Source organism: Anomalospiza imberbis, chromosome 9 (assembly GCF_031753505.1).
Source record: "Anomalospiza imberbis isolate Cuckoo-Finch-1a 21T00152 chromosome 9, ASM3175350v1, whole genome shotgun sequence".
In the NCBI taxonomy this organism is placed as follows: domain Eukaryota; kingdom Metazoa; phylum Chordata; class Aves; order Passeriformes; family Viduidae; genus Anomalospiza; species Anomalospiza imberbis.
Window position 1 is genome coordinate 21,118,994 of NC_089689.1, and position 27,295 is coordinate 21,146,288.

At 43.5% G+C, this 27,295-nt stretch overlaps 1 protein-coding gene across 19 annotated transcripts in view; it reads left to right on the forward strand.

Moving 5' to 3' along the window:
- Positions 1–27,295, forward strand: part of ST3GAL3 (ST3 beta-galactoside alpha-2,3-sialyltransferase 3) — a 183,185-nt gene that overhangs the window by 134,045 nt on the left and 21,845 nt on the right. For all 19 annotated transcript variants that reach the window (XM_068199119.1, XM_068199120.1, XM_068199117.1 and 16 more), the window contains 2 exons: positions 2,770–2,956; positions 22,274–22,420. In XM_068199119.1, coding sequence (XP_068055220.1) covers positions 2,770–2,956; positions 22,274–22,420 — 334 coding nt within the window. The remainder of the gene's footprint in view (positions 1–2,769; positions 2,957–22,273; positions 22,421–27,295) is intronic.

The window sequence follows — 27,295 nt, forward strand, 5'->3', positions numbered from 1 at the left end:
CCACATCAGTAAATCTATGTCAGTTTGCAAGCTGGGAGGATAAGAGGGCAGCTAAGCACCTGTGCTGTCGGTGGGATGGATAAAGGAGAGAGAAGTCAACTGTAAAGGTTAAATGAAGCCAGGTGCTTGGATATGTATCCAACTGCTTGCTTTATTCCTGTGGAAGCTGGGGAAGTCCCATGTATTATAACATCCTTTTTCATACACTGCAGAACTCCTTTGAAGGATGATATTTGGGACCTACAGAATGAATTTTAAATGAAAAAATGTGGTACATTCGTGGACAAAGGAGTGATCCAGCAGTATGTGGAGTTCTTTGATGCCTCATGTGTTACCATGTGAGGATTACTAATTGCAGCAAGAAATTTTGTTCTTTGCAGTGAAGATAGTCCAATTCAGCTTTGTCAGTTCTAAAAGAACTTGGAGTGAGTTACTGTTTTTCTTTAACTAGATATTATCAGATTTCAGTGCAGATGTTATTCCCAGCTGTCACACTATTTACCTGGCAGGACTCCTTGCAGCAGTCAGTCAGTGCTCTGAAATGCCTCCTTAGAATAGATTGCAGACTGGGCAAAAATAAATATGTATCAAAAATTCCTGATTAGAACTAGATAGGGATTCACCTGATGGTGATACTTGAGTGATATCTGAAAGGATCTTCATGGTGCCAAGGTTAGGAGTTAGTGTCTCCATATGTAATCAGCAAACATAGACAGAAAAACACTCTGGAACTTCTTGTGGAGAAAACTGCCTGTCCATGGGCAGTACAAGGAGGCCTGACATCCTAACTGAGGTTTTCCAAGATTCAGCTGTGTTTATAAGCTGGGGAGCCTGGGAAGGAGTTTGGACTGTGGAGTCTGCACCTTTGGGTGCTGTGGCTGCCTGAACTTTCCCTGCTCCATTGCTCACACTGTCCTTGGGGCACTGCCCCTGGGCCTTGGTGGTGCTGGCTCTGTCACTGTGGCTCCATCAGCAGCTCACACTCTGGCCCTTTGCTGGAGACCTGAGTTCATATCACTTGAGGAAATGGTTTGATTTATTTCCTGTCTAGATACAAAGTAGGACTCCCAAGTTTTGAGAGTGTTAACAAAGTAAGCTGCAAAACAATGAACCCAGCAGTTGGGGATGGGAAAAACCTGCCAAAGTGCTGCACAGTGACATTTGAAAGAACTGCAGACACTTCTACATCCTAAAGAAAACAGATGAAAATATGTAAAACTTGTTTTCTTTGCAGAATATTGATAGTATTGGTAGTATTCTGTTACCATTAGAGCTGCAAGCTTTTGCTTTGTATAAGGTCATCTGCCCCAAGAGACACAATACCTTCAAGTTTAAATACTGCCCACAGAAGAAATGAGCAGTGTGTGAATGTGCCATCAGCAACAGAGGAAAAAGCAAGGGATCAGGCTGGCTGGGAGCTTTTTCTAGCTCCTCAAAGTCAGGTTACAAAGAGTTTATACACCATGGGAAAAGACTTTATCCGCTGTATTAATTGTGGTGGTGCTGATTCTTGATTTGCCTTTAATATTTTATTCCTGATGATAAAATAAGTATTTTTGCTAAAAATGCCTAAGAATGTATTTATCTAGATTTTGAATATAATTTCAGGATGTATAGAGATTTTTATTCTACTAAAAGTTTTTCAATGTAAAATGCTTACCCAGGCTATAAAAGACAAATCCAACATTCATACATGGCAAAATTTGCAGTCCAAAAGCACTTTGCAGTATATTGAACAACATCAAGTCAAGAATGCTGCAATAATTCAAGCAGGCAGTCCTGTGCCATCAGAGGTTGCTGTTTGATGTCTGCAAGATTTGTATTCCAAGTTATGTGCAATTTCCTCAGCTTTGGGTTTTTAGTCTTGAATAGAAATTCTGAAAACTTTAATGTCATGGAAGTCATCGTGGCTGTTCATGCCAAAGCAGTTTGCTTTTTCGAGGGAAAAAGCTTTGTTCCTGAGAAATGTTTTAACAAAAGCACAGCTAAATATGTAGCATCTCCTTAGAAATCAGCATCTCCAAGAGCAAAGCTGTGTGACTGCTTGAGTGTTTTCAGAGTGGGATGCACTTCCACAGCAGAAACTCCTTGGAGCCCATGAGACTGCAGTGGTGCTGAGCCTTGTCCCAGCCCAACCTCTTCCTTTGTGCTGGCGTTGCAAGGCAACTCACCCTCTTGATGGGCCAGTTTGGGGAATTAAAGAGGAGCAGATTGATCCTATGGGATTTTTTTGAGAATTATAAGTGGCTTATTTCCCTGTGCAGCCTTACTGCAGGTGAGTGGTGTAAGCTCTGGACTGGGGTTGGAAAATGAGACCAATTTCAGTTTGTTTAAACTGATGAGGAGCTTCATCATCTCTTTCAGCACAGCCTTACAGAACCCAACTAACACATCAAAGGAGCAATGGGCTGTTAAAATATTAATGCTTAGTTTGTTACTCTAAATTTGCAAGGACAGTATTTTTCACTTTCCTTTTACAAAGCCTCCGACCCTATTTAGATCAGTGGAGTTGATATGCAGCAATGGTTTGCATTATATTCAATGATAGAATTTATGTAACCTCTAATTAAGCTGTCGTCGCTTGGTACAAACCTCAGTTAAGTGTTTGTGATGAAGAACTGCAAGAATTAAGATTTGCTGCTGTAGCAGCTACTACGGGGAGCTCTTGCCCAGCAGTGATTGCTGTGTCGTCAACACACAGGAGTGTAAGTAGGAATCTGAGCGTAAGTGGGAATCCGTGACAGTGTCTTTTCTCTGGTTGCCCTGCAGGCTGAACTCGGCTCCAGTGAAGGGCTTTGAAAAAGATGTGGGTGGCAAGACGACACTGCGGATCACATATCCTGAAGGTGCAATCCAGAAAATGGAGCAGTATGAGAAGGATTCCCTGTTTGTTCTGGCAGGATTCAAATGGCAGGATTTCAAGTGGCTGAAATACATTGTTTACAAGGAGAAAGTGGTAAGAATGCTGTCAGCTGACACTGTAAAGGTCACCTAATTAATAACAATGGGCAGACATTGTATCACCATCATATCTGCCACATTTTGGTCTGAGGAGAGTTCCACTTTGTGTCCTGCTACATTTAAGTGAAGACTTTCTTTACCTACACGGACTTCAGCTTTAATTAAATATGTTTTACAAAGACATCTCTCTGTAATCTGTGTTGCATCACAGATGAGGCTTGCTATTCAAGATTGTTAGTGTGCACTACAAACAATTAAATTAATTTTTAATTATCTTAAAGAATATTTAAAAAGACCGGCTTTTGCATGGATTTTATGGACTCCTAGGATTTAAGAGTGGAGGAAGGAAAAGAGCAATGGGAAAGGGAAGAAATAGGAGTTTGGGGACAAGGATGTGATGTCACAGGAGGAGAGGAGGAGACAGCAGCAGCACAACTTGTTGAAAAGGCTACAGTCAGACTTAATGTGACCTCCTGAATAGCACAAGCCATTATATTTTGCTCAGTTACTGAGATTCATGATTTGTGTTTGGTTAAAGTATCATCCAGAACAACAGTATGAAGTCTCATTTTAAAACACTGAAATGGTGGATACGCTAGCTTCCCCATGTAAAATTTTACCCCCTCGTTTGCATGAGTGCCCTTCTGAGGCACCGTGGACCTGTTAATAGTCAGGGTTGCTCTCTTTAATTCACCTACCCAGAATGGAATCAGGTTGTGATCAATGAGTTCTCATTCAGTGAATGGTTTGTCTGTCAGGAAATCCCAAATAAATAATCTTGTTTTACAAATCTTTATATATATATATATATATATCTGTTTTCAAATGTTACTTAATGACTTTTCAGCAAATAGGAAGACAAATGGATTAGCATTCAGAGGATGGCATATTATACTGTGTGTTTGGAGACAGAGAGAGGAGGTTGGCAGCTCACCACATACATAACAAAACAGTCTGGGAATATCATTGTATACAGTTGTTACACAGAGGGCCTTAAGGGCGCATATTTTGCTCTTGTCTAACACTGGCACCAACTTGCAATTATTTTCTTGCTACCAGACAGATGAAGTTACCTGTCAACCTCTGGGCAAGCACAAGTGGGCTTTCGTAACATGAATAATTGAGTCAAAAGTAATTTTCTTTGCTTTATGTCAGGCTCTTGTTCCTCATTCAGGGAAAGGAAAAGCTCTGGCAGTGTCAGTGCCCTGTAACCTGAATGCAGTTGCAGGGACTCCTAGTGTTTAGCTTGAAGCTCAAAGAATGGGTTGGTTTACTTCAAAACAAATTTAATTTTTCCCTGATGCTTGCAGTCAAGTCATCAACAGTAGATTCTTGTGTGGTATCCCCTGCTCTTGGAAAGATGCAGTAAATAGTCTGTTAAAACCTGCTAGACTGGGGATAGTGATTGCAGTTCTTTTAACTGCGTGCTTCAGTGCCCAGATTGGCAGAGAGCAGAAAGAACTTCAGCTTTGTGCATTACTTCAGTGTTCTTGTGATTGGCTCCTTATCCTTCAGTTCTTCAGAATAAACACTCTGAGGTTTTTTCAGTTCTTTTAGGTGATGTTTTCCAGATCTCTTAATTCCTGTTGCTCTTTTGAATGTTTGTAGTTAATTCATCTTTTTCTTAAAGAGCAGTGCCCAAAAATTTACAGACTACAGCAAAAAAGAAGAGCAAATAGATAATTCATTAACCTCACAGTTCTCATTCTTTATACATCCACTGTTTCTGTGGCCTTTTCCACAATGGCATGGAACTGAAGGTGGGTGTCGGGTTCCTGGAGACTCCAGGTCTCGGGAAGAATTGGAGAGCAGCCACTTCCCCTGCTCCACACCCTGTGCTTGTGCCGTTGGCTCCTCGTGCCAAAGAGCAGCACTGTGCACTTGTCCCTACCGATCCTTTCTTCCAGAACACTCCTCCAGTTTGCCAAGTTCCTTTGGCAGCCTTCCCAGCATACATGCCATTCTTTCCAGATTCATGTCCTCTGCAATTTAATAAACATAGTTTTACTTCATCATCCAGGTTGATAATGGAAACACTAAACAATGTTGGTTCCTAGGCAGACCCCAAAGTATTAACATCCTTCCATTGCTACAGTGAGCCCACTGAGCCTCCTGGATAGTTTTTTGGCCACTTCTGAACTTGTATCACAGTTGTATCACCAATAATGCTTTTGGCATGTTTGTGAAAGTGATCTGTCAGAAGTTTTACTGAATTCCAGTTCATGTCTTGCTTCTCCCCTATGATAATTTTTTGTCTGTATAAAAAAATTTTTTTTAAATAATTCACTCTTGACAAATCCACCTGGGTTGCTACTCAGTCTGTTTGGTTTTTTTTTCAGGTGCTTACAAATAATTAATCCTGCTGTTCTGGGAATTGAAATCATAATTCAACTCTCTTCCCTTTTTTCCCTTATTAAGTCTAGGCACTACCTCTGTCCATTTTTCAGTCCTATCACCCCCTACCTTTTTTGGGGGTTTTGACACCCCAAAGGGAATCAATGCTAGTTCTCAAGACTGCTGAGCCTGTTCATCAAGTACTTTAGGATGCAGCCCAGGTGGCTGGAAAACATCTGTCTTGTGCTCTGTTGTGCTTTCATCTGATTTCTCTCTACTTGAGGCTGAGATCTTGCTGTCACTGGCTTTAGCTGCAAGCAGGTGGCTCACACAGCTGCTTTTTCTAGAGAAAACCAATGCAGAAACTGCTATCTCTTAGGAATGACCCAATGGAGGACTAGCAGTGCTGTGGGAATAGCACGTAGGCGTCTGTTTGTTCTGGTAGTGAGTGTTAGTATTTTCATCAGTGTGTGGTAAGTTCAAAATGAGAAATGCCTGCCCAGTGCTCTCTGTATGTCAAGAGTTTGTTTCTCTCTCAGCTGATTTTCCAGAGAAAGGGGAGTTTCTTCCTTTCCTGCATTTATGTAGAGTCACTTGCATGACCTGAGAATTCTGTATGCCACTGTTGCTTATTCCTTATCTGACATGTCCATCTGCAAGACTTTGTGCAGACACACTGCAAACCAGTGGTTACAGTCAGGAGTCTGGCTTCAGGATGGAGAAAATTAAAATAGAAGCATTCTACTAAAGAACACAACTGCTGTGGAAGTCGACACATTCCTCAAAGAAATGGCCTGATCTCTGCCCTCTGATGTTTCCTTTGTCTGTGACTGTTGATGGCAACTGCACGTGTCCATGGTGCAGTCACAGGTGGGTAATGAGACCTTCTGAATTCCTTCAGGCACCTGGAGCAGCTTGGACCTGCTGGACCAGAGATTCCAGGGCAGGTACTGGGATCCTTGCTTAGTCCTCTCTCGAGTAAGTGAAATGAAAGGGAGATTATTGGAGAAAGAATAAATGAAAGGCGAGTGGCTATTTATTGCTGGGTCATTGGTCAGATAAGCTTATTCTCCCTGCAGCTGAGAGGGATTAGCTCTGTGTTGTGTTAGTCTTTTGGCAGCACTTGCATACTGAGAAAGGGATAAGTGCTGTGTAGATAGGAGGATTTTCAGGAGATGTTATAAGGAAAAAGAATCAGTGTGATGCAGAAGCATTAGCAGAACAGTGAGGCAGGGGATTTTATGTGTTACATACAGTCTGGTGCAACAGCTTCCCTGATATCTGTGTAATGCCTTAGTGCCCTGGGAGACACTGTATCCAGAAGCAGGAGCAGTGGAATATGGACCTAAGGAAATGTAAAAGCTCAACTGCTTTATATTTCACACTAGACCAGAAATATCTGGAAGCAAGTAAAAACTTGAGACAAAACATTAACCTAGAAGAAGGACAGGTTTGGCTAAATGTTCACTGTCAGCAGCAAAACAAAGGTAGTCTCCATCACAGAGTTCTGGCTGAGCTGGCACTCCAGATTGAAGTCTTGTAGGAAGATAGGGCATAGTGTATCACCAGAGAATGTAGACCTGCCTTTAACAAGGGGGAGGGTGAGTGAATCTGAGCGACTAAAATGCTGGTAACCTGATTTCAGTCATTTGACAAGCATTAGAATAAACTAAAGGAGAAAATCATAGCACTGGTTGCAGCTAAAATGAGTATGGGATGGAGAAAGGTGACATGGTTAGCAGAGGGGAGTATTGCACCATGCTGGCCTAGTAAGTCAGTGTACAAGTAGAAAGGAAATGGGTTGGCGTCCCAGAGCCTGCAGTTCCATGAACTCATGGCTGTTGCAGAAGGGTCACAGATGTGAGCTGTTCGTGCGTCTGTGGTGGCTGCTCTGGCAGTGCTGACTTGGAATCATTGCTGTAAGAGCCTGTGACACTTCCAGGCACCCCTTTGCTGATGAAACAACTGCTGCCAGTGCATCCCCAGAGGAGAATTACTCATGGACAGTCACTCAGAACAGTTAAACTTTCTCCTGGACTGTTATTTTTGCCAAGAGACATAATCTGTATATATTGTGATCCACCCCACTGCTTCCCATTGCTTATACCGTCCTGCATCTGCCTGGGTCTTTCAGTGACAGAAACTCTTTCTGAATACACAAAGTACCAGAGGAATTGCAGAGGGATAGAGGTTTGGTCATATATTGCTTCTTAAAATAATGGTCAAAAGCTGAAAGTTTCTCTGTTGCATGGAGAGTAGATGCTTCCTGAAACAAACAGGAATTTACAAGCTCCAGATGTGCAAAGCTGCCATCTCAGCCTGGTACTGAGGCCAGTTCCAGGGCAGTATCTTGGCTGTCATTAGTGAATTAGAGGGAGCTCTCTTGCTTGCTAGGTCTCACATCCCTGAACATCTGGCACATGACAATAAAGCAGCCAAGTGAGGGCAAAGGTGCCACTAGAAATTGGCAGCTCACAAGCTTCCTGCTCATGTGGTAATGAGCCTGTGGATGATTCCAGTGGGAATCTCTGCAGCCTTTGCCAGGAGGAGTCACTTGTGCAGGAAGTGCCTACGGCACCTAGAAGTTCTCTTTGATAGTGAAAGTCATGAGCAAGTGAGCACCTGCCTGTGAGCAAGGCCAGGCTGGGTTGTCTGTCCCTTGCAGGGACATGTCTCTGACAACTGGCACACAGCAGTGGTGCCCAACAGCCATCATCCTCCAGCAGTGGGCATGACAATAACCCCTGCTCCTGTGTCACAGCGTGTGACTGCTTCTTGCAGAGACCTTGTGGATGGGGCACCGGGGAAGGTTTTATTTAACTTTTTATTGGGGAACTACATTATTGTATTAACCCAACAGCTAGCATACTCCTAGTTGTGGTAAAATGTGTGTTATGATACCTTCCTGGCACAATCAGTGAGTGTTGCTGTGCTGGAGCCAAGGCCAGACTGCTGCCAGCACTTGTGCTGTCTGCTGAGCTTTTCTTTAGAGCTCCTCTTCTTCCAGTAGTTAATGGCCTTGTCGTGCTGCATGTTTGCTAGGGCAGCCTGTGAATGTCACAGCCCTGTAGTTCACTCTGGATTCCTCAGATTATGAAATAGCCTTACCTGTGGCTGGTTTACATCCTAAAACAAACCTGAAGAGCCGTCATGCTCCTCCTGTCATCTTCAGGGGAACAGCAAGGCTGTGAATCTGTTGTTGATGTCCCATCCCAAGGAAAGCTTCATTCATAAGTGTGTATTTTCAGCTTGTCTGGAACTTTTGCAGATGGTTTCTCTGGGTCTGCACTAGGGAGGGAGGATCTGCTTTTTCCAATGCTGTCCCTTGCCTTTGGTGGCAAATGGAATGGCCACTGCTACTGGCAGATTCACTCCAGAGTTTGCTTTTGAATTGTGAATATTTTCTTTCCATTTTCTCCTCCAAGGGGCTCATTGCTTTAAATGTCTTCTGTACAATGGCTCTTTTCAGGTTTTCATGGACTGTGAGAAAGACATGTGGGATGATTCTTGGGACAGCATTCTGGTTTGGTGGAGCTGTAAATCCACTACCAGTTTTCTTAATGCATTGGGAATGCAAAGCTTGATTACAGATTTGTGGTGCCTCATCCTGTGCTGAAGCACAGCTTCAGCCCATCTGCTTAGAGATGTGCCTGGGTGGGCATTGCCTTGTGTCCTCCTGCTCTCCTTGGACTCAGCTGAAAGGGAACAGAAGCTGCTCTATCATAAACAAGAATAGCTTTTGAATCAAGAAGTCAGCTTAAAAGTTGTTTAATTTCTTCCACAAATTTGAGTTTTCACCTAAATAGCTATTTATAACTTATCCCTTCAGAAATATAATTTAGGAAGGCATGGCTGGTGAGTAAGGCAGCCAGCCTGCTTAAGGGACAGGATGAGGCTTGCAGTGAGGAAGAGGCAAGAAAGCCTTTTCAGTGGTGGTTGTCCTGTGGTCCTAGAACATGGTTTAAAAACCATTTCTACTCACAGAGTGTGGGGAAATTCTAGGAGGAATTGTAGCAGGGAATACACAACAGTATCATCAGGATCTCTTGGTGCCTCAGTCAAGGTGGCTGAACCATGACTAAATGCTGAAGCACAGAAAATGCTTCATAAGAAAGTGAAAATATGAGGTAGCCTTTTCTGCCTCCTACCAAATCTCTGACTGAGAATATGAGGTGGGAGAGTCTCTGTGACGCATTCTGTGGAGAATATTCCATATTCCTTTGCCAGAGAGCAACTGGAAGTTAGCTTGTCTTCTGATACGATTGTTTTGACATCATTGTTTGGGTTGTTTTAGTTTTGATCTCTCTGGCTCTGTAGAAGGCTAGCCCATTCTGCCTGGGGGGTTGTGCTGCCATGGTCAAGAGCTGTTTCACCATTGCAGTGCATTGGCGGGAATGGCCCAAGGGAACCGTGGAAGACTTGCATATGAAAAAAAAATCCTTTTCTGTGATTGGCCTAGGAGATCAGAGCAATTTCCAGAAGATTTAAGGAGAAGTATGAACACTGGTGCCCTATGAGAGAAAGTAAGCCAGTTTTTTCCAGTCATGGTTAGAAGAGAGGCTGGAAAATATGTAGATATCCTATATAAAATGTTGTCCCTGTTGACCAAGACAGGGAGAAAATTTCAGTTGTATATTTTGTGATTTTTAACAAGCTTTCAGGTAGCACTGTGGTGAGGACCATACAGGAACCTCAGTAGGCAAATGACCCAGTTTGCAGTGTGGGCCTTGGGAGAGACTTCCTGGCCAGATTCCCAGAGGAAGGTTGTTGGTATGGAAAGTGCAGGCTGGAGCTTGCCCTTCATACATACCTGCATGCAACAGCCTAATGAGATTAGGCAGGTCACTACATAGCTGAGAGCTGCTCCTACCCAGGCATGCACGGTGTGCTGTCTGTAAGTGCACTGTCAAGCGTCAGCTGGTGGCAGGGGCTGCTCTGGTGCCTTTGCAATGTGCCTTCATAGCATTCCATGTTGCCAGGTGGATGTGTCCTGGACACTAAAACTTGTCCACCTGGATTGGGTAGCCATTAATATCTACAAGTTTATAACCATTCACCTAAGCTCACGGGGCAGATGAAGAAATTTTAAAATAGCCATGACCACACAATTTCCTGGATGAGAAAAAAAATCCAGGTGTCAAAAGTTTGCAAAGTATCTATACTTGTAGGAATGACATCATTGATTACTCAGTTTTTAGACAATTTCTCTTTAAAATTAAAATTAAAATTGTTGGTGTGTCTGCCCTTCTAGTCTTTTCCACAGTATGGATGGGTTTTGTCCTTTGTTTTTTGTCCCTTGCTTTGCTTGCTGTTACCTAACACCAGTCATCCTTGCCCTATACTTTTATTAATGGAGGAGAAGTATTTAGCCATGCTAGGCATCAGTAGTCCTTAAAGAACCTTTATCCCACATCTGCCAAGACAGAATCATCTTCATTTCTGGCTCAGTAATCCCAGCTGTAACGTGAAAACCAGAGAGCTCCAGTCAGATTTTTATTTCTTTAGTTTCTATTCCTGTACATCATTCTTAAATGAAGAGACCCAAACAGGATTTACCCCTGAAAAGACTGTATCATTGCCCCAGACATCCTTTCTGGGATTGCCTACCCATCCTGCTTTATCCTGAGACCATTTCTTCCGAATATTGTCACCATCTAATCTCTTCTGATGCCTGTTGCCATACAACTGACAGTTGCTGCTCTCTCCTAGATATTTGATCACTCCTTCCTTCTCAACCAAAGATGGGCAATTTAGAGTTGCAGTTTTTCCACATCTTGAAAAGTCAGTGTGAGGGTCAGCTGAAGAGCTAGTGCAGCTGTCTTGAAAAAGCACCAGGAGGGTGCTCATGTTGCACTCACTCTGTTTGGCAGGCCCTGGCAATATTCAGACACCAGTATTATGCAAATCCCGATAGGTGCATTTCAAGGTCACAGTGCCTGTAAACTCAGGTTGCCTGCCTTGATTGGAATAGCTGAGCCAATGTAAAGAAAGTAAATCTGATGGTGATCTTAATGAAACGCACACAATTCCTTAAACAGCAGAGCTAATGAAATGGCCTGATTGCCTGTGGATTTGTGTCGTGCTCCCTTTCACACCACAATGCTCTCGGATATCCCCCAACTTTCCCACTGCTTGCATGGCCTCACCTCCACCTGGCCTCTCCAGCAGCAAGGTGTGTGTCTGTCCCACCCAGCCATGGTAGTTCTGCCACCCATGCAGCCCATGCCTGCTGAGGGTATTGCATGGCCCACATGTGCAGCAGATGTTCCTCCATACAGCGAATCCAGCACATGGGAAAAGTGCCAGGACATCGCCAACAGTGAAACCGAGACGTCACCCAGAGGGTGTTGCCTATTCATGCAACTGCTAGTAGAATAAAGATGTTCTGTGTTAACACTTCAGTAAAGGACTACAGGAATCATTTGAAGTCTGCAAAGCCTCCCTTAGTCTGAGAGATTTGAGTTCAATTTATTTAGTTACGGAGCTCAATTTATTTAGATTATGCATGAGATTTTGGGGTGGTTTACTTGTAGTCTCTCTCTGTACCTAGACGGAACATTTTTTCTCACAAGACTTTTTAATTTTGTAGGAAGAAGTGTATCTGAAGCTAGGCAAACGACCAAAAAAGGCAGCACATTTATATCAGTATATTTGCTACATCTGCCCCACAGGCTTGATGAATTTGCTCTTGATGTCCTGAAATCAAGACTGGATATCTTGGTCAAGTTCCATTCAAACAGTGTGAGAGTAAAGGACTGGAAGGAGAAGTTGCTGATGGAGGAGCACTGCTCCCTGCTATGCAGAATATCCAGAAAGATTTCAGCAGGATTTCTCTCAGTCTCTCAAGCCATGCTGCGAAGAAGTAGCAGAATGTGGTGGGTAGAAGCTCAACTGGATGGAATCAGTCTTAACACACATAATTTCCTACAAATCTGTCCTTACAATTGTCAGATGATATACTCGCAGAGGGGAGCACTGACTGCTGATATCTTTTTTCTGTAATGCAGACTTGATCCAGTATCTGGGAAAATTCTGTGTGCTGGGAGTACAAAAGACAGGGCTGCACTCTCGTGTTGCCTTCCCACCCTCCTGTTCTGTGACTCTGGGACCCCCTGTCCTCACTCTCCATGACCCATTTGTTGACTATGTGGAGCAGGGTAGCAAGCCAGTAATGCACCTGACAGCTTGTCATGGAAGTAAGTTATTTGCTTTATCCAGTTGTCTGCAAGGGTCACAGCAAATTTTTCTCTTCTTGGGGCACAATTAGCCAGATCTGTTTCTGCATCCAGAGGGAGAAGGCTTTGTGGAATCTCTGAGGTGAGCAACCTCCAGCATAACAGAATTCCCCTGAAGAGCTCTTTGGAGAGCATTGCAACACCACAGGATGCTGTAAGTTTACCGGTGTGGGGTATGAAGACTCACAGAGGAGGGGGAAAACACTGGTTTGATTTTGTAAATAAAATCACATGCTTTCTGTCAGTGGCTGAAAAGAAACTCCCCCTTCACAGCTCCAGGAATTTTGCTATCTGCATTTTTTATTTAAAGTGGTGGGGAGAGAAAGTCTGAACAGTAAATATTTATCCAATATGTGTGGTTGTTAATATGATCCAGTCTTCAGTCATTTTGAATGGTGTCATGATGACAGATGTTAATTCAGAAAGGAATAGATTGGACGATTTATGCCTGAAACACATGTGTTCCTTGGCAGGCTCCATGGATTACTTGCATAGTTAGAGCTGTCTGAGCAATTTGTAACATTTTCTCTGCCTCGAAGCACTGAGGGCTCCAGGACAGGGGGTTGACCTTTATCTTCAGTCTGCTGTAATAAACACTGAGGTAACTAAACTCCCCGTGTGCTTTTATCTTCCCAAATTTATCTCTCCCCCTGTGCTCCAGCTGTGCGTGGTGCTCCTGGTTCTACCCAAGAGGAATGGCAGCTTCTTTCTGCAGGAGAGAAGGATGCTCCTGTGTGCAAATCCTTCCCCTCCTGACTGAGCAGCACCCCTGCCTCAACACTCACAGCTATTTAACACAAACACTTGTCCTGACAACAGCAGTGAAAATAGACCAAGCCATATGAAGGCAGCAAGCAAGAGGGATTCAGGAAAGACCTGACTTTTTTTTGGTAGTATTTCTATTCTTGCAGTTGTGATTTTATGCCATGTGTCTGAGGGTGTTTCTTCTCTTCTTAATTAAGACAGATTTGTGAAACTGTTAGTGTCTTTATTTTTATTTGTTTATTTAGTCAGAGGCATAAAATTGGAGGAAAATGGCCAAATTGTTGGGTGCACAAGAGTTTGGTAGGTCTACTTGGAAGTTTCTCTCATCTTGACCATCTCTTGTATTCTGACCTTTTTTGATTATAGGAACTTTGCCCTCAACTGACAAGGACAGAAAATACAGAGCCTGGCCCAAGCAATCAGCACTTCTGCTATTTGGAAAAAAAAACTCTTTAAATGTAAATGTTCTGTTTAGATTATGGTTTATTTAAATTCTAATCTTTTAAGAATATTAAATAATCTTACTTGAAAACTCTTCTTCTGTAAAGCACTAATTATTAATGCAAGTCTAGAAAATAAAGTAGGGCAGGAGCTTCCTGGAATCTTCCCAGTTTCTTGTTATTTTGACCTTTCTGCCTTCTCCTCTTAGAGTACACTGAATAATTTGTATATATTCTATATGAACACTCAGTGAATATACAAATGATTTGGCTTCTCATTTCAGCAAAGATGCCAAAATAGGAGGAGACAGATTTTCTGTGTACTCTTGCTGTTAAAACAATGTAAAAATTTCCCTGCAGTCTTACTTTGAGATAACTTCAGAAAGCAATGAGGGCTTTTAGGCTATAATTCTTCCTGTGGTGATCCTTTAGCTTTTTTTGTTGTAATGTGCCAAGAATTTAGCCTAAATATGTGTTGTTTAATGAGTTGCTGTTTGTATTCAAACTCATGAACCAGTTCAGCTCCCCAAAAAAGACTTTGCTTATGGATGTCCTGGGATGCCCTTGTGCTTTGTCACCCAAGCCTGCAAAGACAGCTTTTTAAAATCTTTTTCAGTTTTTTTTCTTTTGAGCAGGCATATGGTTGTAAGTGGAGCAGGTAGCTGAGCTTGTAGTTGGGATCATAGTTGGGATCACCTCATATTTTCTGTTATAAGTGATGGGAAAAATGCTTTATCACTTTTACACTGGCATTTTTGAGCTGATGTTTTCTGTGCCACATGTTTGGCACAGCCGGAAAGTTCAGCTGAAATTACTCAGCTGTCTTAAGATGAGGCTGCTGAAAATGTACCATTGTATTCCTGTTTAAAAAAAAATACAGTCTCCCACCCTATTTAGCAGACATTGTCCAATTCTTCAGCCTGGTGTGGCTCCTGCTGTTCTGTGACATCCCAGGGCCTGGTCTGATGTTCCATGGGGGCTGTTAGACGCTGTCAGTCCTACTGTGGGTCCCTGTCCTGCCTGTCAGGTGTCCTCCCACCAGTTAGTTGGGATGCAATATCTCCAGGGATGTAAGAACTAAGTGGGATTTTCTCGTCAGTCACTTCTCCACAAAGAGTTTGGGGCAAGGGCAGCAGACCAGGGAGCAGGGAACATCTCCTGGACTCTCAGGAACCCCTTTCCTCCTCCTGGCCATCTAGGCAATGGGAAGGAGTAGTAGCCTGGTCTGGGACATGGCAAGAACAGGAGTGATGAGGACAGCAGAGAAAGGAAGGGTTTATAACTGGCAGGAAATTCCTAAAACACTGGCACTTTAAGACTTTTTAAAGTGCTGTATGATTACAGATATCAAGCTGCCAAAAGTTAAAAAAAGCAAAAAAAATAACATTGCATTTTCAATGTTAATTCAGTTCTCCTGTGCAGATGTTATCCTTAATTGCTTAATTATATCCTGGCTTGCTTAGAACACAGCTGTCTATCTAGTGGAGAGGGAAGACTGAGATTTGGATTAATTTCTGTAATGTAAGACATTCAGCCTTCTATGAGTAGTTGTAGGAGCTGCAGAACACGTGGATAGCAGAGAGGAAATGCGAGGAGGAAGATTGGTCTCCTGGATACAGACACTGAGGGTTCCTCTTGAGGAGATGTTAAACACACCAAGTATTCCAGAGATGCTCTAAATGTGAAAGTATGGTTTGTAAAACCCTTAGATACATGGTGATATAAGAAAAATCTTGTGGGAAGGTTGGAAAGTCAGTGTTCTCAACAGCAATCCTGAGCTGAAATTGCACAGCAGTCCTACTTCAGCAATTACTAACACATGGACCTGACCCTTTCAGCCCTGGTATCCTTTTAATAGATTTTATATGAGCATGACATTTAATAAACTATGTCATAAAAATAGTAAGGAAGTAAAGGAGCTGGTCCTTTATGGAAATAAAACACCCAGTATATAATGATGATATAGAGCCTATTCTTCTTCAGGATTTTTCTGAAATTCTGCTACTTTAGATATTTTTTCATTGAAGGATAATTATTCATAGACAAAAAAGCACAAAGCAAACGTAAATCCATTCCTTTCGCTAAAACTTCCATGTTTCCTAAGACATTTCAGAACAGGAATATTTCTTCAAATTTTGGCTCAAAATCCAGGTTACATTTTGAACAAAAGAGTCTGCAGGACAGTCTATCCATGACCCTGTTTGTACATAGAAGACACGTCTACTGACACACTGTATGTGAGCCATCATTTATGCTTCAACTTCTGAAACAGCATTCATCAGAAAAATCTTCAGTTTTTCTGCAGCTCCTCTGACATGTTCCAAGTTCCATTTTCTTCACAGGACAATCTATTTTTTGATGGCATTTTGTTATCTTACAACTGTGAACCACATTTTGCTCTCAGTTACATGGATAAAACCATGAGAATACTTTTTTTTTAAGAGGAATTCCTTTTCATTTACAACATGTCATAAAAATAGCTTTGTTCTCCTGACTCCTTAGAGCTGGTCTTGGCCTTGTGCTGTTTAATCCTGTGAATCAGAAGACAGCAGCTGGTATTAGACCAGCCACACAGGAGGCCCACGCGTCTGTATTTGGGTTGGCTGCGGCACTCAGTTACGTAGGTCAAATGAAGCTGGAAATTCAGTAGGTCTATTTGAATATGCTTATCCGTTTATTCACAATATATGTTTGCAGGTAAACAGGCCAGAAACTTCCTGACATCCATGGGAATGACCACATTGCTGAGTTACAGCAAACTGGTGTGTGACACACTAGTGCCACCCTCATGTCCCAGGTGGATTTTGTCACCACTGGAGTTGCTGCTTTCTGAGCCGGTATCTGTGCGCGGGACAGCTTCCAGTTTCATGTGTAGCCAGGGTGCTGTGAAGTTACATGTCTGGCACAGTGTTTAAAGTTTGCAGCTGCTGCTTGGAATAAGTTTCCTTTCTTTTGTGGTTTTTGACTTGGTTATCGAGCCTAAAGAAACTTATCTCTAGCCAATGTAGTGAGCTATTAGCTCAACTCTATCAACAAAGAAGAAAATACTTTTGCTTTAAAAAGAAAAAAAGGTCTAGCAGTGCTATGTTTTGAGGTGCTTTTGTCTCCATCATGCTTTGCTGCCCTTTGTTTGCTAGGTATAAAAAGTATTTGCATTTCACACTAAGAAACACTAGTAAAACCAAATTTCTGGGCTTTATAACCTGTCAGGAATTCTTCTAGGTGCTGTGATGCAGTTGCCATATGGAGCATATTGACAGGGAAATGGCCTGGTAAATTACAGCCAGTTGATTTTAGACTTGGTCTGGGGGAGAGTGCCTTGGGAGAAGAAACAAAACTGGTAAAAAATTAGAAGTATCATGTTGTTGGGTAATCCAAGAGCTGCATCTCTTTTGACAGCAGAGCAAAGAGAAGATGAGGGGAAGGCTTGAGCAATGCTCCTACTTCAGGCAGAATAAGAGCTTTTCAGTGGAGCAGATAAGAATGGAACTAGTCTCTAGAACATTTCTAGTCTCTAGAAACTGAAGATAGGTTCATTCAGAACAAATGCTGGCCATCAGAGCCATGTGCAGAGGATGGTGAGGGGTTCTCCATAGCTTTGAGAAAGTTGGGTAAATATGCTTGAAGTGTGGGCTAGTGGGTCTGGCAATTGACAATTAACCCAGACTGCAGGCTCTCAGCACCTCTGTTCTTGTTGCTAAAAATTCCTTGCTGCTTTGATAATCAGTGCAAATGATGCAACTTCATTTATATTACCACTTGTAGAAGAGCATTTTCTAGGCCTCTGTGTCTACTTGACCGCTGAGAAATGCAGCATTGGCTGATAAGATGGTTATTTTCTAGTGGAAACACACCTTTCACATCTAATCCAGTCATGCCTGAGCAGAAACCTTTCAAAAGCCTCTGCAGATGGATTGCAGTGGTTTTGCTGTTCCTTGTTTGTGTGACAGTGAGAGCTTGTGGATGACGGGCAGAGAATAAACCACATTCCAGCCTCAGTGGGGGCAGAGATTCCAATTAACAATGTGCTCACAGGCACGGTGAGGTCTTGTGACTGGTGCATCATCCCTTGACTTTTTTTTTTTTTTTTTTTGCCTCATGTCCTTCTTCCTCTCCATTTCTGGTGTTAGCAGAGTTCAAAAGAGCAGTAATCTCTGTTTACCACAGGCTCCCTCTCAAGTCTCTTAATTTGGTTGCTCTGCAGCAAAGTATTGCATACCCAGACTTCATGTTGCATGTAAGTGACCTTTGCAATCCTCCTGTCCCCTTCCCATCAGAGATAGAAGTCTCAATGAGCTGTGCTGCTTGTACTCCTAAATCCAGTAGTGCCACAGAGGCACAAAAGAGGCAGCATCTGTATCTTCAGGATGCAATGGCATTACCTCTCTCTTTGCTCAGTACATTAGAAATGTTATTGTGGGAGACTCAGCCTGCTTCTAGTGGTTTGTATTTTCCACTGAGGTACTTCTTGGCTAAGGCTCTGAGATTCCATATCTTATTTTAGAGAATGATTTGCCTTGGTAAATCTGAGAACAGGAGATGGAAAACTGAGTGGAGACAAAAAATAGTTTGCAACTGGCTGCACCTATTAGCCTTCAGTATTGTGCAAATGGACAGAATGAGGGATTGCAGCTGGATTGTCTTGTCCCTGGAGCTATTTGGTGAGCTCTGCCATTTTTTATCCCTTCTTCCTAATCTGCTATCTTTGGTCTGTTATGTCTGTACCAGTTTATTCCTGGAGTGGTGTCTATAGAGGTGGTGTCTCTTTCTGCCTCTCTTGCTGGGTGAGAACTGTACAAGAGACTGGCTTGAAAGCCCTGGCCTATGTAAATTCTTTTGTACTTTTAAGATACTTTCCTCTAAAGCCTTTAGTGATGTCCTTTGCAATTATACAATTTTGAAAACACTCAAAGATTGCTTAAAAATGCCATGGCCCTCATAGGCTTGTTCTTCAGTCATGTTCTTCTGTCTGCCTGTTTGTGGTGCTTGTTTCTTTATGCTTGTATCAGATAAGCTTCTTTTGGCAGCCTTTGGCACTGTGAGTACTGATCTGTGCCTGGGACTCTGGGTGCACAGTAATACCAAGTAATAACAATGGAAGCTTAACACAAGGATCTTCTGGTTTCCACCTGGGTACCAGGAGGTGATGAGGCACTGCAGGAGCATTGCCTAAGCAGTTTTCAGACTCATTTTCTGACTGTTTATCATTGTGCTGATCAGGACAGGAGTTATTTCATTGTGACAAGCCCACCCTAAAGCACTGCAGGTTTAGCCACTGCAGCGGACAACAGAGGATGCCCCCAGCCTCCAACTGCGACTCTGAGCTCCCGAATCTGGCAGGAAAAGCGTGCCCTCCCTCCTAATGCCTGCTGCTCCTCAGGTCTCCTCCCAGCCAAAAAAAGGGACAGCGTTTCCCGACGGGAAGTAATTGCTTTGGAAACCTCTCTGAACATCTGGGTCCAATTGGGCGGAACACGCACCCCCGGCGCGGCAGCAGCGGTGGCGCGGAGCCTCGGCAGGGGCTGCGCTGCCGGGGCTGGTGCTGCGCTCTGCAGCCTGCCCGTGACGAGCTGCAGAACAAAACCACAGCGCTGAGAGGGGAGCTCAGGGCTACGGGGCACCGAGAGCCGAACCACAAGGCTGGGGTTTCAGTAATTATAAGGCAGGAAAACAGTTTTTGGTTCTTTAGCACTGCACGGGGCTTTGCCTGCTGTATAGGTGGAAGTGAGAGCTGCTTGCTGAGACTCCCTGTTCCTCCCTGTAATTGTTTTAGAAACTACAGCGGGAAAACGCGCCTAAATGAAAATCTACCCCAGGTGTCTCTCAAAACTAATCTCAGGGGATCTGCCCAGTGAAGCTACAGGGAAAAACACAGAGCAAATAGAAATGAGGCAGAAGGGAGAATCCAGAGCAATTTCAGAGCAGTGTGATAGCTGAAGGAAATGCTTAGGGAAATAGTCATGAAGAACAGCAGGAGAAACAGCTAAATAGAAGGGAGTTAAGCAGACTACTTGTATTTCCAGCTAGGGATAGGCACCCACATTTATTTTGCACTGGCATTGAACTAGCTGAGAGGAGCCCAGGTGCAATCCTCGTGGTTCACACAGCGCTGGGAAAATGGACAGCAGTGGTATGTCTGGTTCTTTCAGCTCCAGCAGCAGCAAGGAATAAAACTCTCAAATGTTTATAACTTTACTTCTTTTTCTTTTGTATTTAATGTTTTATGTGTAATGTAAAAGCCGTATAAAACCTACTTAAATCCCAGAACTTATTTAGAATCTCCTGTGGCGTGTAAGTCCAACCAAAAGGCATCTTCTGTCCACTTCAAATAGCTTTCAGACCTTTGGCTTGAATTGTTCACAAAATTTGGGCAATGCCATATTTAGAGGTGTATGTGAAATCATAATTGAACTTATAAATTTATTTTAGTTTCAAGGTCACACACTATTTTTCCAGGGTGTGCCTGCTTAAACCCATGATAAGATGGTTTCACTGAATGAGTAGCTGTTCACGATTTTTGTTTATCATCTTCATTTTTGTGAGACCTGGAGCATGCTTAATGCAAGTGGAGTCTGTGACCTTTTTTTTTTTTTTTTCCCCTCCCTCTCCTTTCCTGGAACTGAAAGGCCTCTACTTTACGTATGCCCCTAGGAAATTCCAAAGGTTTAATATTTATCCAATTTTTAATGAATTTTCACAAGGAAGCAAAACCCAGCTGGCATACCAAATCCCTCAAATCCCTTGGTCAAATGGATGCTGGACTATATTAATATTTGTAAAGGGGTTTTTTCTGTTTTTTTTTTAAATGCTGGGATCCCTCAGTGGCTGAAAATGTCTTATTGTAATGGAAAGTGTTAGACTACTTTGACACCAGGCATTCTTTCTAATTCTACTATGATGAAAGAACATGAGTGATAATTAAGAATTTTTTCCATTTAGGGTCCCAAGGGCACTTGGCCATTGATGAAATGTGAACTTTAACCCATGGGATGCTTGCCCTAGTTGTCAAAAGTGTATTATGTTTGGGCAGTTTTGAGGAGGCACAGATAGCAATGGGATTTGGCTTTCTTAGAGTGTTGGTTTGGATGACAGTGTGCACCCTCCTCAGGTTTGCTCTGTCAATGCCTTTTGTAGCACGAACCATCTGCCAAAGTTTCAATTTCAGGGTTCAAAATTCAGCAGCTAAAGATATCCATGGGATTGTTCCATAAAAAACACTCTGTAAGGTGTCTAGCAACACGTGGCATGAGAGTTCACAGGAGCTGAGCACAGGACAAGGAGCGTGTGAAATGCAGCAGGCATTGGCTGAGGCAGAATTCCAGTCCCTAATTACAGGGGTGATCACTACTGGGCAGAGGAAGCTCCTGAGGATTTTGCAGTGGATAATCAACATTTTCATCAGTGCCTTGAGAGCAGCTGTAAAGTCACTGCTAAGCTGCAAGCAACCTAAAACTGGTGCATATAATGAATTCCAGAGTGTGTCCTTTTTATGTAGAGTAGTGACTGTTTCTTGTCATGGAGATCTCAGGGAAGATGGCTCAATGCTTCAAGAAGGAGGTGTTCAGTCAGGTTATCCTGCCCAAGAAGCTGGTCAGCAGATTAAAATTCCTTCCATCCTCCCTGTGCCTTGCTCTGAATTAACCCAAACAGAAGTGAAACATTGGAGCGCAATTGTTCCCTAAGTCCTGTGAACACAGAGCCTCTGGTTATTTTGGGGGCACTCTGTGCTGTGCCTGCTGACACCTGGAAAGGTGTCAATGATGGGAAGCAATGATGCAAAGCCATCATTGAGCAAGGATGGGAAGCCATGTGGCAGAGTGGCACCAGCCCCTCCCCAGGCAAGGCTGTCTAGGAGTGCAGCACACATCAAGGCCACTGTTCTTCCATGTGTGCAGAGTGAAAACTTGAATTGGGTAAAAATAATAGACATACTTAGTTGTCTCTTCCCTTATGCTATGAACATTCATGACTGTTCACAAGACAAGATGAGCTCTGTATGAGCTTACAGCTTAATTCACATAAAACCTAACAGGGGAGGACAAATCTAGGATAAAGTGGGAAGCATGCAGCTCACACTGCAAGTAGGGCTGTACAGTCATTTTTTTCTTTTTGAATGTTCTTAAAAGCATTTGCTATCCAATGGTGTATCCCCTTGGAGGCAGGTGGGAGTGATCACAGGATGTGTTGGAATGCTTAATCCATGGATCAAACCAGCTGAAGTGCCAATAAGATGAAAAGATGGCACCAGGAAGGGGGTAGTTCATGCTGAAGAACTGGCCTGTCTGTCTCCCTCCCAGTTACTATCCAGACTGGCTCAACTGCATCAGTCCATGCTGCTGCCACCTCTCCAAGAGACACAGGTCCCCTACAGTGTCATACTACTGCCCTGTGGCAGTGAGCAGAAACAGTGGGAACTGCTGCAATAGTGCATTATAATATATTTTTAAATAAAATAATAGAAATCTGCTATATTTTGTATGTAATGCTGTTTGTTGTTTTATCTTTCTTTTTCCTTTTTGTTTCTGTTTTTGTTACCAGAGTGCCTCTGATGGCTTTTGGAAGTCAGTGGCAACCCGTGTCCCAAGGGAACCTCATGAGATACGTATCCTGAATCCCTACTTCATCCAGGAAGCAGCTTTCAGCTTCATTGGACTGCCTTTCAACAACGGCCTGATGGGCAGAGGGGTAGGTAAAAAGCAAAGGGAGCAAAACCTCTGAGAAGGATGTGAGACCAAGCAGCAGAGGAGGCTTACACTGTTCTTATTTCTTATTTTCCCTATGGGTCTCCACTGTTGGTTATTGAAAGGGAAGGACTTTGGCTCTGTTACACTGACAGCTCTCAGACTCCTTCAGACCCAGGCAAGAACCTTCCTGATCCAAGGATTTTTGGGGGGGATCATCAACACTTCAGCAGTGCCTTGAAAGCCACTGTGCAGTTGCATCCCAGGCCAATAGTAAAAGAGGGTGAAGGTTTGCTTTATGAGGCCCTTGGTAAGAAATTCTGGTCTTATCCCAACAAGTTTTGTACGTAAAAACTCACAGAAGAAAGCAATGCAAATGACAGTTTTAGCTCATATTTATTAACAAAATTCCTTAATGCTCATTCTCATACCTCTCACCCCCAGTGCAGCTTTTTGGAATGTTAGTGTTGGAGTAGGTGGTGACTTGGGTTTTCTGGATTATCTCACATTGCAACACTGTCCTCAGAACCTATTTATATTTGCTCTACGTAATATATCAACCATTAGAGTAAGTATTACTTGGGTAGGTAAATTGCTCATGTACACATGTGATATAGTTGTTGATAGAGACCACACGTGACATTTTTGGGCACATTAGAACAGCTGACAAACCCAGAGAGAAGCACTTTTGCTGGACAAGGTCTGCTTGGTCTGCCCCTGGCATTGTCCTTCCACTGCTATCAGTGCAGGAGATTTGCTGTGTCACAGCAGGGATTTGGACTAAACAGAATAGTGCCTCATTTTCTGTGCTCTAATTGTGTCATGAAGACTTCTGGAATATTAGAGACTTTTGTTTTGTGCGAGTCAGATGGGTGGATGCCTCAAGATAAGACATTTCCTTCTCGTAATGCAAAATGCAAGATGTGCAGACAGATTCGGCCACATGGAATGGGCCTTTTGAAAAATGCACTGCTGTGTTCAGAAGCTGTCATGGGATTCTGGGAACTCTGGATTTTTGTTCTGTGCACTGAAAGGATCTTATTGCAAATATTCCAGTCAGCTAGGAATTAACTTACTTCATCTCTCTGCATTCTCCAGAACTTACCCTTAGAACAATGTGGTCTTGATATGTCTTCCAGAAAATCAGGAGTGCTGCCCCAATAAAGGACAAAAATCATCATACTTTATTTTTCTCCAATTTATTTTTATTTTTAAACACATTATTTTAATGCACAAGTTATTGCCTAAACTGAAAGGAGAAGAGAGAATCCGGAAATGAAAATGCTGTGAACTGCAGTTTATGAGGTTTTGATAGGTTGTTTAACACACATCAGATTGGGAAATGAAGGCATCTTAATTGAAACCTGATGTTTCACTTCACGAAAGTCGATTTGAGCATTTAAAAATAGTTTATGGTTGTTTAAGGCAAGCAGTGTTTGCCCGTGACCCCTAGCAGACTGTGTGAATTGTAGTTTATTCCACCAGATGGGACAACAGGAGCTCTGCAGGTGCCTGTGTGGGGCTGAGATGTCAGTATAGCCTGGGCGGTCTGTGCAAGGACACTGATTCAGGGATTCTGTCTGGGATTCAAAACAGAGAGAGAGTTCCTGGCCTGTGGCTACAATTTTACTGCAAACATCAGCTATGGACTGCTGTCATGGAACTGCTGGGGCTTCACACTTCAGTGAATTCTGCTGCACCACTGCAAAGTTTAGAGCTTTCTAAGTGCAAAGGCTCCAACAGGAGCAATTGCTGTCAGGGTAAAGAGGGAAGAGTCTGAGTAAGGCCCTGGTGATACAAATTTGCTACAGTTTTTGCTCCGATTTTAAATGGAAGGAGTGGAAATCAGAGCCTGTAGACCAAGCTCTTACTGAAGATTTGTGAGTGATCCAGCCGGACGAGTGGGGCAGCGAGGGGATTGTTCCACATCTGTGTGACCCAGCAGCAGCACGGCTGGTTGGGCTTGGGGTTGTGCTTCAGCAGTGAGAAATAGCCTGCAAAATTTTACTCAAGAGAGAAGCATATGAACATGGAAAAGGAAAATGCTGAGGATTAGTAAGCAAAAGCACAGCAAGCAGAGTGCATCCAGAGTTTCTCCTGGGAAATGGGCTGGAGGCAGACGGGTGCCCCCGTGCTGCAGAGGGCTGTGCTGTGCTGGGCAGGCTGCACACTGGAGGATCAAGGCTGGGGATGCCTTCATAATCAAGGCCAACACAAAATCCTCATAAAGAGCAGTAATATTCCACTCTCCTTTGGTTCTGATGCCTAAATAAACTTCAGTGCTTCTCTTGCACACCACATATGGTAACAATGTGCTGCCAATTAACTTTGTAATTTGGGGGCTTTTCCAGCAAGGTTGAGCAGAGCTAGTAAAATAGTTTGGGGCTGATCTCAAAGCGTTTTCCCCAGGATTCAATAAAGGGTGAATGTAGTAACATCCTCTGCTTTGATAATATAATTTGGGCCAGATGATCCTGGAGTATAGTAATGGGGTACAACTCAGATGTGCATTTTGATTGCACTCATGGCAGTGGTAGCCAAAAGCCTCAGCAAGGATCAAAACTCACACCCACAATGAATAGTGACTGCTCTCTGGGACTGGTAAAGCTTTTTAGAAGTTTTCTTCAGTCCTACTGAAGTCTTAAGAGTAGGGGAGCTGTTCCATACTGTATGTGGACTTCTGCTTCATGGGATAAGCTGATCATACAGAACAAACTTTGGGCTCCTAGCAATGTCTGGGGGAAAATAATTGTTGATGTGTGGGTGCAGGGTTGGCTTTATCACTAGCCAAATGTGATTTTTGTTCAGGTGGAAGTTCTGTTTTTACAGATCTTTGGCTTGAAACTAGACATCACTGGTATTGCAACTGGTAGTTCAAGCTTGCAATAGCACCCCTTACACTGCAGGCAGTTTACTGGGGGACAAGCACAAGCATCAGCTCAGAGGTGTCACTGCTGGGTGCACAGACACCCCTAGGGGTGGTCACTGCTGTGGTGCCTTTGGCTGTGTAGTGAATTGTCCTGTCCAGTCAGTAGCCCTCAGAGCCATGGGAGCAGTGTCTTTCTGGCTCCTCTGGGAGCCCTGAGCCTGGTGTGAGGCAGAAAGGAGAACACTTCAGGTGACACAAATTATCAGAAGTCTGAGGACTCTGGTGCAGACTGCAATGTTTGTTTCTCTCTCTGTGCTGGTGCTGTGCATCCATGGATCTGTTTATGATTTAACCCAACTCTGTAAGCCTTTTGTTTGTTCATGTACTGGAAATGGTTGAATCTGTAAACTAAAAAGATGAAGCATCCTTCTTTGGACTTCACCCAGTCTCAGCACTAAGCTGGTGAAGGAGGAGCCATGTGCAGGAGGTGTTACTAGGCTGATTCAGGCACCCAGCCACGGATTAGCACCTCTGCAGAGTGCTGACATCTCAGGGATTAACCTCTGATGCTGGAGTGTTAGCACGTCCTGGCCACGGCTTCTCGTAGCCCTTAGATGGTTTTTCCTGTGGGCAGGCAGCCTTTCTGGAGGTGCCAGTGGGGATCCTTTGCTCCTTAGGCAATTTTCAGCTCCCTTGTCTCATCATCATGACCTTTTCTCTTGTGAGTTGCCCAGGTGTCAGCAAACTTTGTCTCCTGGGCTGTTCTTACAGGACTGTGACTTTGTGAAGGCTCTATCTTGGAACCTGTTGGGTCTTTGTGGAGTAGAAGAGAGGTGGGGATGGCAGGAGCAGAACAGTGTTCCACTTAATCCTTTCCAGTTATGTGGTTGTCCTTTTTTTGCACCCTGATGGCATCTTCTAAGGCAGGTAGAGGGACAGGTAAGGGGCCACTGCAGCTGCAGTCAGTTACATGTAGAGACTTAGTGTCTGTAAAAGTAAACTAAAAATAACTGTAAAGCTTTGGGTTTGCAAGGCAGCACATCTGCTTTGTGGGCTGGGCTGTTCCACCCATTGCCACTGCAGTGGGATCAGTCCATGAGTTGCTGGGGAAGGAATGCTCAGACAAACTGGTGCTGGGGAGCAGATAAATGCTCCATACCAGCCTCCTCTTGGTACAAGCCCAGCCCCCTGCTTCTGCACGTGAGAGATGCCAAGGAACTGAAGGGAGTTTGCTTCTCAGTGAAGAGTAGACCATGAACTCCCATTTAGCATGGGGTAAGTGTGTATGTGCTTATCACAGAGCAGGTAGAGTGTAGTAAAGTCATGCCTTTGCTTGCCTTCTGCTAAGTCCTTATGTCCTTTAGAAATACTCCCTGCACTGCACAGGAATCTGCTCTATGGCACATGGTGAATCAGAGCTTGTACATCAGGTTAGATGTGGTCAAACATACTTGGACTGGGCCTAGGTGTTGAGGAAGTCAGCAGGGAAGTGGCAGAAGGGAGCCTGCTGGGCTGTCCTGTCTCCAGCCACCAGCTGCTGGCCCTTCCCTTTGCTCAGCTGCAGGCAGCCAGTCCTGCAGGCTCTGTCCCACTCACAGGGACAGCCAGGGATGCTGAAGGAAGGGCACTGCTGTGTCTTTTGAAGCCACTATTGCAGCTGTTTCTGTGCATGGGAGGTAGCTCTAGCAGCAGCAGTGTGCTTCTGTGACAGGGACCACTCCACAGAATGCCAGGCACTTGCCTGCTCACAATGAATGATACTAAATTGCTTTCTATGCCATATTTCCACACTTTTCAGCTAAAGGAAACAAAGGGTAGATTTGGGGTTGCTCCGATGCAGACATCAAGAAATAAAAGTGATAGTTCATGTATGTTGAAATGACTCTTATAGTTTTGGTCTGGATTTTTTTTTGTTTTGAGAACTTCATTGCTATTAGGTGATCAGGTCTGTAACTGATAAAACTAAGGTAAGAATTTTTCCAAGGTAAGCAAACTTTTTGATTTTTTCCC